Source organism: Salvelinus namaycush, chromosome 9, assembly GCF_016432855.1.
Source record: "Salvelinus namaycush isolate Seneca chromosome 9, SaNama_1.0, whole genome shotgun sequence".
Classification (NCBI taxonomy): domain Eukaryota; kingdom Metazoa; phylum Chordata; class Actinopteri; order Salmoniformes; family Salmonidae; genus Salvelinus; species Salvelinus namaycush.
In genome coordinates this window covers 19,149,823-19,162,195 of record NC_052315.1, presented here as the reverse complement: position 1 = coordinate 19,162,195, position 12,373 = coordinate 19,149,823, and the positions used below count along the sequence as shown (strand labels likewise).

At 43.2% G+C, this 12,373-nt stretch overlaps 3 protein-coding genes across 7 annotated transcripts in view; 1 reads left to right on the top strand and 2 right to left on the bottom strand.

Moving 5' to 3' along the window:
• Positions 1 to 3,487, bottom strand: part of LOC120053413 (yjeF N-terminal domain-containing protein 3-like) — a 108,553-nt gene extending 105,066 nt beyond the window's left edge. Inside the window, exon 1 of the mRNA XM_039000536.1 lies at positions 3,348 to 3,487. Within this exon, the coding sequence (XP_038856464.1) occupies positions 3,348 to 3,403 (56 nt within the window). The 5' untranslated portion in view covers positions 3,404 to 3,487. The remainder of the gene's footprint in view (positions 1 to 3,347) is intronic.
• A 1,438-nt stretch (positions 3,488 to 4,925) lies between these two features.
• LOC120053412 (testis-specific serine/threonine-protein kinase 6-like) lies at positions 4,926 to 5,959 on the top strand. Its single transcript, XM_039000535.1, has 2 exons — positions 4,926 to 5,145; positions 5,376 to 5,959. Exons 1-2 carry the CDS (start codon positions 4,926 to 4,928, stop codon positions 5,957 to 5,959), a joined length of 804 nt encoding a protein of 267 aa, XP_038856463.1.
• A 1,189-nt stretch (positions 5,960 to 7,148) lies between these two features.
• The window catches only part of LOC120053794 (transcriptional repressor p66-alpha-like), a 41,581-nt gene continuing 36,356 nt past the window's right edge, over positions 7,149 to 12,373 (bottom strand). For 4 of the 5 annotated variants that reach the window (XM_039001045.1, XM_039001046.1, XM_039001047.1 and 1 more), the window contains 2 exons: positions 12,023 to 12,251; positions 7,149 to 9,686 (listed from right to left, as the gene is read on the bottom strand). In XM_039001045.1, the coding sequence (XP_038856973.1) occupies positions 9,547 to 9,686; positions 12,023 to 12,251 (369 nt within the window). In that variant the 3' untranslated portion in view covers positions 7,149 to 9,546. The remainder of the gene's footprint in view (positions 9,687 to 12,022; positions 12,252 to 12,373) is intronic. The other variant, XM_039001048.1, reaches the window with a different exon arrangement.

The following is a 12,373-nucleotide window of genomic DNA, read 5'->3' as shown; positions in this document are numbered from 1 at the left end:
TTAAGCAATCTGGGAATAAAGAAATAAAGGGCAGGAAGCTATGAGTTTCAGATGGTTTTCTTAAAAATTGCATTGTTGGTTAAGGGCTTGTAAGTAAGCATTTCACGGTAAGGTCTACTACACCTGTTGTATTCAGCGCATGTGACAAATACAATTTGATTTCTAAAGGGGGGAAGATTCTATGGAAAGGGCTTTTATAATACAGGGTAAAAAAAAAAAAAAGCAAAGACAACACAATACTACATATGCAATATTAACTGGGGCTAAGAAAAGGGGTGGTATTAGGTAGGTGGGCGAAATGGTGACAGCCTTAACAATGGACAATGGCGTGTAAAAGCGCAACCTTTAGTAACAGTGTACAACATAACAATTAAACTGGCATGACACTCGCATGTGTTTAACCCAAAGAGAGCGTATACAAGGCCTCCTACAAGCCACGCCTGCAGATCCTCTAATAGGCTTACACAGCTACAACATATTTTGTCAACATTTATTTTTATTGTACTTGACACATACCAAAAGCACTACAATGCATTCAAATGCATTTAAATGACTACACAAATTACTCCAAACATGATACATTATTAGTCATGTAGTGGATCCATGTCTTTCACATCTTGGGCACTAGATTTTTTCATAATTTAATTAAACTGAAGACAGGCACTTCCTAAAGTCCTTTTTTATGTAACCTCTTGAGATGGCAACTGTTTTATGAAGTTGAACAAAACTTAGTTTTTTTACTCACCATAACAATTTAAATAATCTCCACTAACCATGTTTCCATCCACAGTTTTCATGAGAGTAAAGTCATACCATTATATATGTTTTACTGTCACGATAGCTGTGATAGAAACGGGAAGTTTTGGTACAATTTTATAAATGACGACATAATTTGTTCGTTCGACATGGTGGGATCTTTTTTGTCTGTAAAATGTATTATTCGAGAAACGGCTTTATGCGCAAATATTGATATAATAACCATCATATCGAAATAAACTCACGCGATTATATGTTGTGTGGTCCTTCCACTACGATTTGAGAAACCATGCAGTTTATTAGGCTACAGACGACATAAATTATGATCAACTTCACAGGGTGGTGAAAGTGCACGATGATCTTGATGCTCCTTTCCAATAAATATCGATGGTCTTATTCTTGTGACATGATGATCGATGTTTGACAAATAAAATATTCTCACTCTTATCCATAATAATCTCATCATATAGACTAGCATACCCACACTGTATCTGGAAACTGTTGGCCAGAGCGCACGTACCAAGACCAGAGTAGGCACATTTGCTATTTAATACAAACGTTTTTGTGACAAAACTATCGGTAGAGCTGAAATTGCGATGGAACATTTTTTTTTTTTATTCTGTACATGAAAGCGTAAGTGAAAAACTACATTTTGTGTGCACTACTTCATCAAGCACTGCTTACAGGTCAGTTTGGTGGAGACACCACTGGTGGGAAAATGGGACTATTTTGTTTATGCAGATTTTGGAATATTCGCATCAAATTTAATCGCCAATTGGATGGAAACCTAGCTACTGGTCAATACGTAAAGACTAATTTAAGAATCCTCTGAAGGGGCAAACTATGTCATATGCCGAATTAGGAAATACCTTGGCCACCCTGTAGACCAGATGTCATAGCCATGCATTTCTGGAATTGTCATGCATTACATGCATTTGAGCAAAGATGCAAATGTATGTACATGCATCTCTGGAATACATGTAATATCTCTGGAATACATTTAAGGCATTTTAAGTGAAATATATTGAAATGTATTTCTTTTTTGTATTGGACTATGTGGACATGTGGATGAGTGTAACCTGCTCTGAGGTGCCCACCTCCAGGTACCATGTCATGCTGTTATTTTTTATTTATTTAACCTTTATTTAACCTTTATTTAACTAGGCAAGTCAGTTAAGAACAAATTCTTATTTACAATGACGGCCTACTCCGGCCAAACCCCGACAACGCTGGGCCAATTGTGCGCCGTCCTATGGGACTCCCAATCACGGCCGGATGTGATACAGCCTGAATTCGAACCAGGTACTATAGTGACGCCTCTTGCACTGAGATGCAGTGCCTTAGACCGCTACACCACTCAAGAGCCATGTAATGGACTGATTAGCTAACATGCATCCCTGATTTACAAGTGATGAAATTATACTTTAGGACGGCAGCAGGGACATGGTTAGCATACCAACACTAAATTAAACATGACTAGCTGATTCAATCACAGAAACAGTAATTATAATTCATTCAGGCATCTTGATCCCGCTAAGGAAGACAGGTGGAGAGAGGTTGGAACTGCCTAGAATACACGCAGCAGGAACAGTTAGATTTTCTAGGGCAGATGTATGTTTTGTCCGTAGTCTCTGCCAATATCTAATCAAAGTACTAAAAGCAATACTCTTAGATCAATGTATGCAAATGGTATTCAGAGTTATGGTTTGATATTATATATATATATATTTAAAAAACTCCATACATTTATAAATAATGTACATTATAGAGTCCATCATCATCTTTCATATCAACACAGTGTATTACAATCAGCCTAGAACTTAGTCTTCTGTCTTAGACAGACAGGGGATCTCCGGCAAGTGATTCACATCCTGCTCCAAATCAGTACCTGACAGGCAGGCAGCAGAATCAAGCCCTAGCAGGTATCACCTTAGCCCTTGATCATGACAGTTCCAGTACATTACACATAAGAGTCATTGGACGAAGATGTCTTCTGTGCTTGGTCTGAACATTAACACGCATCACTTGCGGAACAGTTTTGGAAGCATAAGGATCTTATCTTTCATATCAGAGAGAAATCATTTTCAAATTGTCTAACGACACAAATATATTGTCACTGAAAAATACTCTCGGCTGCAACTGTGTTCAAACCGCCTTGATATGAGTCCCCTTTGTTCTTTTTCAAACAGTCTCTCTTTCTGTGCTTCTCTCTCTCTCTCTCTCTCTCAGGGCTGCGAGAGAAACATGAGTTGGTGCGACAGGTTTTGTTATCTGTTGCATAAAAGTACAGTAATGAAAGCAGTCGGCAGCCACAGGGGGGACTGCTCTGGACACTTGTCTCTACACAGAGAACCACCTCTCTGGATGAAAACATCACACACCCAACTTTATGTCTACAATATAAAAACATGCATAAAATCTCATACGCCATCAGCTATCAAAAGGTCAGTTCACATTTACAAAGCAGGATGTGTAAAACAGAGTTCACAATCCATAATAAAAGATGTAGGCTACTGCCAGCCGGCATTGGATATTTTTTGTAAATTGAGAGCAGGAATAGCTGTGTTTCCCTAATTCTGCTAAGTGCCTACCTGAGATACCGCAGTAGCTCGATGGTCTCCGCCGGTTCAGTCGAGCTGTGGTTCATCTTTTGTCAGCCTGGGAGGATTCAGTACAGACGCAGAAGAAGGGTAGAATGAGCTGCACTGCTTTACAGAATACACTCTTGTTCTCTGTCTGCTATTTCCCACTCAGAACGCTCTCTCTCATGTTTGTATCAGCAGCCCTTCTCTGAGAGAGACAGCCAATTAAGACGCAGAGAGATATGGACGTAGCCAGCTGATTGGCCCAGCCTGTGGTGAGTCGTAGAAGCTCAGACAGAAAGTACTGCCCCCCTCAGTGGCAAAACCAACAAACCCTCTGTGGAGAAACTGTGGAGAGTGGGGAATGCCTCAAAGCTCTCCAGATTACAATCACACAGACACAATAACAATGCTTGTCATCTTATAGAGGGGGAGGCTGGAAATGCATACAAATGTATATAGACAAATTTGAATTTGACATCTTTGGTGACATTGAGCATAATACAACATTCACAAAATCCCATAAATACCAGATGAATGTATTGCATTTAATATATTGATGGTTTAATCTGTGCCTGAAACTTGAAGTAGATGGGATCATGGTTATATGTGTTTGAAGCATGAAAGTGAATAAAACATGTTTACGGTAAATCCCCAACTGCACACACACACAAATGATGCATGCAAGTCTATGACGCAAACACACACACACACAACCTCCATAAGCAGAAGTGTATACAGTACAGTAAAAACAACCATTGCCAATAGCTACCAAGCCAAGGGCTGTGGCTCCTAACTTGGTCGAGATATCAAACAATAGCTCATTGTTCAGGAAAGGTCAATGCTGCTCACGACATTCTAGCCTGTTCTACATTCCAGCAGGCCTGCTCTATGAAGTTCTATCTAACAGTCAGCCAACAGCCTGCTCATTTTATGAACAATTTAAAGTCCAGTTGTTTTTGGTCAGTTTGTATAGTGTGGTGAGTGACAGGACAATGGGAAGACACTCATCTGGAGTGGACACCAATTTTGGGGGAAATTTAGATTAGACTCCTTCCTTTTTCCCCTTCTATTGAGTAAGTCCTTGTAAAAAAGGGACCCCCAAACAGCTGTACCTGTGTATTAAGAGAGACAGACACATGCATGAGGCCAAGGAGATTCTTGGTGCGGTCTGCCACCCTGAGGTCATATTAAGACATTACAGCTAACAAAATCCAATTAGAGGGATTGTTGCATTTCATACAGCCAAGTAGACAAAATAAGATAAAAATGTATTCATTATTGATCAGATTCAGTAATATGTGATTATTTAAGCCTCAGCATGCCACTGACGATAAACGCTCAGGTTTTGCTAGTTTTAATGTCTATGGTTGTCATAATGTCGTCATAATACACGCGCAAACACGACCGTGACCTTATCAATATGTGTCTCCAATGTTTTTTATCTCACAGTTGTCACCGCCACCTGAGACACCTAACTGTTCCTCAAATTGGTCGAAGAGCGTGCGACCACCGGCGTTCATGACCCGAAGGGGCAACAACCAGACACATTTTGAAGAGCAGAAAGTCAAACATACCTTTTTGAACATGTGCATGGAAAAAGTTCTGCGCGGGATGGGCTACAAATTGGGGGTGACAATCGGCGAGGGAAGCTACTCCAAAGTCAAACTGGCAAGCTCCCAGAAACACAATTCTGAGGTCGCCATAAAAATTGTGGGCCGCAAAAAGGCTCCTCACGAATTGGTCCACAAGTTTCTACCCAGGGAGCTGACGCTTCTGAGGGAAGTGAGACATGACAATATTGTCCATGTGTAACTTTAGTCCGTCCCCTCGCCCCGGGCGCGAATCAGGGACCATCTGCACACATCAACAACTGACACCCACGAAGCGTCGTTACCCATCACACCACAAAAGCCGTGGCCCTTGCAGAGCAAGGGGAACCACTACTTCAAGGTCTCAGAGCAAGTTACGTCACCGATTGAAAAGCTATTAGCGCGCACCACCGCTAACTAGATAGCCATTTCACATCCGTTACACATGTGCACGAATTCATCGAGGTTTGCAACGGCCGACTATACATCGTGATGGAAGCGGCAACAACGGACCTTCTCCAAAAAATCCAAGAGGTAAATTCCATCCCCATTGTCCAAGCCAAAACCATGTTCTCCCAGATTGTCAGTGCTGTGAACTATCTCCATCAACACAACATCGTCCACCGAGACATGAAATGTGAGAATGTACTGCTGACTAGGGACAACCAAGTCAAGATCACGGACTTTGGTTTTGGGAGGTTTGCCATGGGCTATCCTGAGCTGAGCAGCACTTACTGTGGTTCCGCGACCTACGCCGCACCCGAGGTACTGCTTGGAGTTCCATACGACCCCAAGAAATATGACGTGTGGCGCCTGGGTGTGATTCTGTATGTCATGGTCACTGGGTGCATGCCTTACGACGATTCCAATGTCCGCAAACTCCCTCGCGCTCAGCGCAAGGCCTTGGTCTACCTGGATGACGTAACCGTGGAAGAGCCATGCCAGCTGTTCATTGCCTATCTGTTGCAGTTCAGCCCTTCTTCCCGCCAGACAATCCAACAGGTAGCAGAGCAGTCTTGGTTGCAATAGGCAAGGATGTGCATGATTAAATCATGTGTACCCTAATTGGAAATCCGACCACTTTCATTTGTTAATTTAGGTTAATGATAGCTATTAGCTGCTGGACATATTGTAGGTATATTCATGTGCTAATTTATTCAGATGTATTCATGAAGTTATTTTGTCTTTTGAACAATATAAAGCTATAAGTAGACTGTTGGGAGACAAAAAAAAAGCTACAACCAAAAAGTAAAACATTCAATAATTTGTTGTACTGTAGGCCTGGCTACTTTGCATAGTCTACTTTTCTCTTCCATTCGTAATGAAACACATGGAGCGAACATTTTTCACTGAACCTACCAACTGACCTGTTGAAACAGATGAGTCGTATACTATTGTAACAATATCTGAAGCTTCGTTTACACCTGTAAATCAAAAGGATTTGACAGTTAAATATGCAACCACGCACAAATCTTCCTCACTTTAGAAACGCTCAGCTTCAAAATGTCAAGCAGAGACACACACAGGTATCTTCTCTTGAACCGAAGAGAGCGCGCGGCCTGTGACCTGAGCGTCAACGCAATCAAGGGGGAAAGACACACTGCTTTGGAGATGCATGACCAGACAACTGACGCAACCGCTCTAAACTGGCGCAGTACAATGCTGTGCTCGCCAAACCACTGGAGTTAAGAGGGGCCAGAGGGAGAATCATCTCTAGTCAAAGAGAAGCGTGGGGAAATTAAGACGCACTTCCCTCTGACCAAACTCCATCTCAGCTGTACTTATGCCGAAGGTGGTTGACAGAATTGAGCGCTAAGGGCATCCAGAGGATTTTACGCACACATTGAACCTATTTTACGCACGCCTATGCAGTCTTCCTTTTGATGGGAAATTGACATTCTGCTGAATTCTAATTAATGCCGTGCTGCTGCACCTACGTGGATGGCCAAAATAGAAGCGTTGAGAGAACACAACTGTCATTTTAATGTTACGGCTTTTTCCATATAGGCCCATCGTTTGAATTTTAGACCGAAACATCTGATCAATCTTGGGCAACTTCAATTGATGATGCATTTGAGTGCAATAAATACTTAATCCCTTGTGACATATGGATTTGAAAGATCAGGCCAATAAGCCTGATCATGTTATAAACTACAAGGTGCAATCCAATACAAAAAATGTGAACATTTCAAAAGTCAGCAAGTCATTCAAGTCAATATTACACTTTATAACAATACACAAACCCCAGAATAAAAATGGGGTTAAAATTAGTTTTATTATTATTACTTGACAGAGCAGAGAAAAAAAATAAAAAAACAAATAGAAGCATTTCTTGTAAACAAAAAAAAGAAACGTTTTCAGGGTTAGGTGCTATGCTGTAGTCTAAACAGTACTAGCACCCCTGGTAAAACGGAATGGTGTTGGTTGTCAAACTGCAGCAGGCAGTATTCAGGACAGCACAGTAATGGCTGCTGGAACAGGTCATTGCTAGATGGATACAGCTTATGTGAAATTGACATCGAAAGTTTTTGTATTTTCGCTAACCCTAATCCTTTTCCTAACCTTAACCTCATTCCCCTAACCTGCTACGAAGTCATTTTTGGCCAATTCGACAAATAAGCTGTAGCCGTTCTAGCCATAACCCCTGGAACACTGGCCAGGACAATCACCATCAGCCATCATGTGTCTGAGAGCAGGGCTCCAAGAGATTGACAAACAGGCAAATCTCAAATGACACCCTATATAGTTGAACACTTTTACTCACAGCTCTTTATTAAGTAGTTCACTATATGGAGAATGTGGTGTTATTAGAGCTGCAAGCAAATGAATCCATCTGAAATCTGATCTAGGGGCAGCTATGAAAAAACAAGGTACCAAAATGATAATAGGTGATCAGACAAATAGCTTAAGGTTACAGAAAACAACGGGGTTCATATGAAAATGTATTAATTAATTAAGACTGTACTGTCTAAGGACACACACACTGCTATCAAAACGTATCAGGAGAAAGCATGGGCATTTGTAGGAGGAAAAAAATTGAAAAATGAATGTGGCTGCACAAGACACAACCTGCATTGTTGTTTGATCATTTCCTTTCAGATTAATTTCTACTAGGCCACTGAACTGTTGTGTAGTTCTGAACCATGTTGTTTTGATACAGAAGCGCAACCTCATAAGCCCTCATATATTGACACGTCTTATTCCTTCTGAGAGGGAGCTTTGTAGGCATGGTGCATTTTTCAACAGCTTCTCACCCTGTACTGCACCACCTATAAAAGTAAAATACCGCTGGCTTTTCCACCAGATGGGCTAGCTAGCTAATTAAGGGACATGACAACTCATACACTCACCTTTGTAAAAGAAAATACTAAAAGTATAATGTTGCTAGGGCTTCACAACTACATTCTGAAAGCTGTCCAGCCTTTTAGATCAATGAGTGGGCGTGTAGGAACCGCTGGACACATGTAATCTAGAGTAGAGATCCATTGGAACTGAGGGCATAAACAATATCTTAACTAATGACCCTACAAATACACCCAGAGACGGCATTTGCCTAGAAGAAAAGTAATGCACCACAACCGATGACTAAAAGCAAAATGATTTCATAAGATCACGTCCCTTCCCCCTCTCTTGCATTTCAGGAAAACAAGCACATCCTGTCTTTATTTTAACGCTGAGGGTTAAAACAGAAGAAAGAAGGGATCCATTTGGGTGCAACAATTTCTTTGGAAGGTTACATATTTTCAAAACTATTTTCAAGAATAGTCCTCCCAATGTGTTCTGTGTTTGTACATACAGTATTAAGTCAGTTACTTCATGTTTTTTTCAGCTTAGAAAACAAGTCTTTAAAAAATGTTTACACTAAACTATCAGATGTAAAACCACCTCAACAGTAATGTTACCTTTCAAACACAGACCTCCACGAGTCCAGTTCCAAAATAGTACAATCTCGACACAGGATGATTTACAGAAAAAAAAAAAAAAAAATGAATCTAACATTCAACCATACAAAATAACCAGACTTCTTCTCAGTTCTGCACCACTGTCGGATCAAAGAGAGGCAGTCTGTATGTATAGATGTTTAGATTTTTCCCCCCCAAGTCTTTTTTATTATTTTGTTTTTGCAAAGCTGAAGCCATTTTCATATTCCATGGATGGTCCTCTAGTCTCAGTCAGTCAGAGAGGCCAGAGAGAGACCTGGTCCTGGCTCTTCTAGGTAGAAGGGAGGGGGGCGGGGGGTGTTAACTGTCCTGTCACCTGCAGAGCCAAAGATACTACTGGCCTGGGACATCCATCCCTCTTAGTGCGAATGTGTGAAGATCAGAACTGACCATGGAGGACAGGGCAGAGGGGCACCAAAACTGTTTGAGAGAGATGAAGTCCATGCAACCCCTTTGACCCATGGGATGTAGCGTATCTCAGAGCCCTGTACCCACCCAGTAACACCAGTACTCCACAATGGAACTGAAGACTCCGGACATCAGAGAAAGATGGTGGGTATTGTTTTTATTTCATAACTCCAGAGTAGATCATCTGGTGTTGTTTTCCCAAGAGGATTCCATTATTAGGTTAATCATGAGAATGACTATTATTCAGATTGATAATAAGTGGTGGTGTTATTTCCATGTGTTGGCTGTCTGGGAGATGGAGCGGGAGGGAATCATGTCCAGAAGGTACTCTCTCTGGCGCTCCAGGTTGGCTGAGGTGGTGGTCTTGTGGACAGACAGGCTGGGGTTCACATAGGCCATGGTCACACCTGAAGGAAGACAACAACCACAGCAGTGAGTATACAGGACAGGAACATGTTCATTAGGCCCAAACAGCAGACATCTCAAACACCCTGTACCATGAGTTAGCCTGTCTGCAAGCTACACAGCCAGACCGTGTACCATCAGTTAGCCTGTCTGCAGGCTACACAACCAGACCCTGTACCATCATTTAGCCTGTCTGCAAGCTATACAGCCATAGCAGAATAAAAGGACACAATTACATTTTAGTCACTTAGCCAGAGCAACTTACAAAAGCAATTAGGATTAAGTGCCTTGCTCAAGGGCACAGGTTCTTCACCTAATCGGCTCTGGGATTTGAACTAGAGATCTTTCAGTTTCTGGCCTAAGGCTTTTAACTGCTAGGCTGACTACCACTCAACCTGTAGAAGGCCCCGATGAATGAAACAATTCTACAATGAGTCTAACACAAGGAATAATAATAATAATAACACAGGAAAGGGGACAGCTAGCTAATCTACATATCAGACTGACTGTCACCACATTGAAGTAAAAACAAACCTTCCACAACCTTTAGTGACACCAGGATGCATTTCAGGTCACTAGGTAGGGAGAGAATGGAGAGGAGAACAGATGCAGAGAGAAAGGAGGGGAGAACAGATGCAGAGAGAAAGGAGGTGAGGACAGATGCAGAGAGAATGGAGAGGAGAACAGATGCAGAGAGAAAGGAGGGGAGAACAGATGCAGAGAGAAAGGAGGTGAGGACAGATGCAGAGAGAATGGAGAGGAGAACAGATGCAGAGAGAATGGAGAGGAGAACAGATGCAGAGAGAAAGGAGGTGAGGACAGATGCAGAGAGAATGGAGAGGAGAACAGATGCAGAGAGAAAGGAGGTGAGGACAGATGCAGAGAGAATGGAGAGGAGAACAGATGCAGAGAGAAAGGAGGTGAGGACAGATGCAGAGAGAATGGAGAGGAGAACAGATGCAGAGAGAATGGAGAGGAGAACAGATGCAGAGAGAAAGGAGGTGAGGACAGATGCAGAGAGAATGGAGAGGAGAACAGATGCAGAGAGAAAGGAGGGGAGGACAGATGCAGAGAGAATGGAGAGGAGAACAGATGCAGAGAGAAAGGAGGGGAGGACAGATGCAGAGAGAATGGAGAGGAGAACAGATGCAGAGAGAAAGGAGGGGAGGACAGATGCAGAGAGAATGGAGAGGAGAACAGATGCAGAGAGAAAGGAGGGGAGGACAGATGCAGAGAGAATGGAGAGGAGAACAGATGCAGAAAGAAAGGAGGGGAGGACAGATGCAGAGAGAATGGAGAGGAGAACAGATGCAGAGAGAAAGGAGGGGAGGACAGATGCAGAGAGAATGGAGAGGAGAACAGATGCAGAGAGAAAGGAGGGGAGGACAGATGCAGAGAGAATGGAGAGGAGAACAGATGCAGAGAGAAAGGAGGGGAGGACAGATGCAGAGAGAATGGAGAGGAGAACAGATGCAGAGAGAAAGGAGGGGAGGACAGATGCAGAGAGAATGGAGAGGAGAACAGATGCAGAGAGAATGGAGAGGAGGACAGATGCAGAGAGAAAGGAGGGGAGGACAGATGCAGAGAGAATGGAGAGGAGAACAGATGCAGAGAGAAAGGAGGGGAGGACAGATGCAGAGAGAATGGAGAGGAGAACAGATGCAGAGAGAAAGGAGGGGAGGACAGATGCAGAGAGAATGGAGAGGAGAACAGATGCAGAGAGAAAGGAGGGGAGGACAGATGCAGAGAGAATGGAGAGGAGAACAGATGCAGAGAGAAAGGAGGGGAGGACAGATGCAGAGAGAATGGAGAGGAGAACAGATGCAGAGAGAAAGGAGGGGAGGACAGATGCAGAGAGAATGGAGAGGAGAACAGATGCAGAGAGAAAGGAGGGGAGGACAGATGCAGAGAGAATGGAGAGGAGAACAGATGCAGAGAGAATGGAGAGGAGAACAGATGCAGAGAGAAAGGAGGTGAGGACAGATGCAGAGAGAATGGAGAGGAGAACAGATGCAGAGAGAAAGGAGGTGAGGACAGATGCAGAGAGAATGGAGAGGAGAACAGATGCAGAGAGAATGGAGAGGAGAACAGATGCAGAGAGAAAGGAGAGGAGAACAGATGCAGAGAGAAAGGAGAGGAGAACAGATGCAGAGAGAATGGAGAGGAGAACAGATGCAGAGAGAAAGGAGAGGAGAACAGATGCAGAGAGAATGGAGAGGAGAACAGATGCAGAGAGAATGGAGAGGAGAACAGATGCAGAGAGAATGGAGAGGAGAACAGATGCAGAGAGAAAGGAGGTGAGGACAGGCTTGTCTCTGCCCTGTAGAGATTCATCTACCTGAGTTCCCGGTGGTCTGCTTCCTCCAGGCGTTGGGGTTGGCCGAGGGGTTACTGCTGCTGCTGCCCTTTGTCCCCTGCGCCGGGCGCATGGCATGCTTACCTGGCCTGCTGACCAGCGAGGCTGCGGTCACAGCGTTCTGCAGCTGCTGAGAGGACGTGGAGAACGAGTGAGTGACACCACGAGACCCCACCACCTGCTGCACACTACGGGACATCTGACCAGAGCTCTGAGAGAAGGGAGAAAACAGGAACGTTAGTAATTAACCAATGTGTTCATAGACTCAAAAAGTATGCCAGTTTTTTTTCTTCTTCCAGGAATCAAAAAATGTACATCAGACAAGCTTCCCCT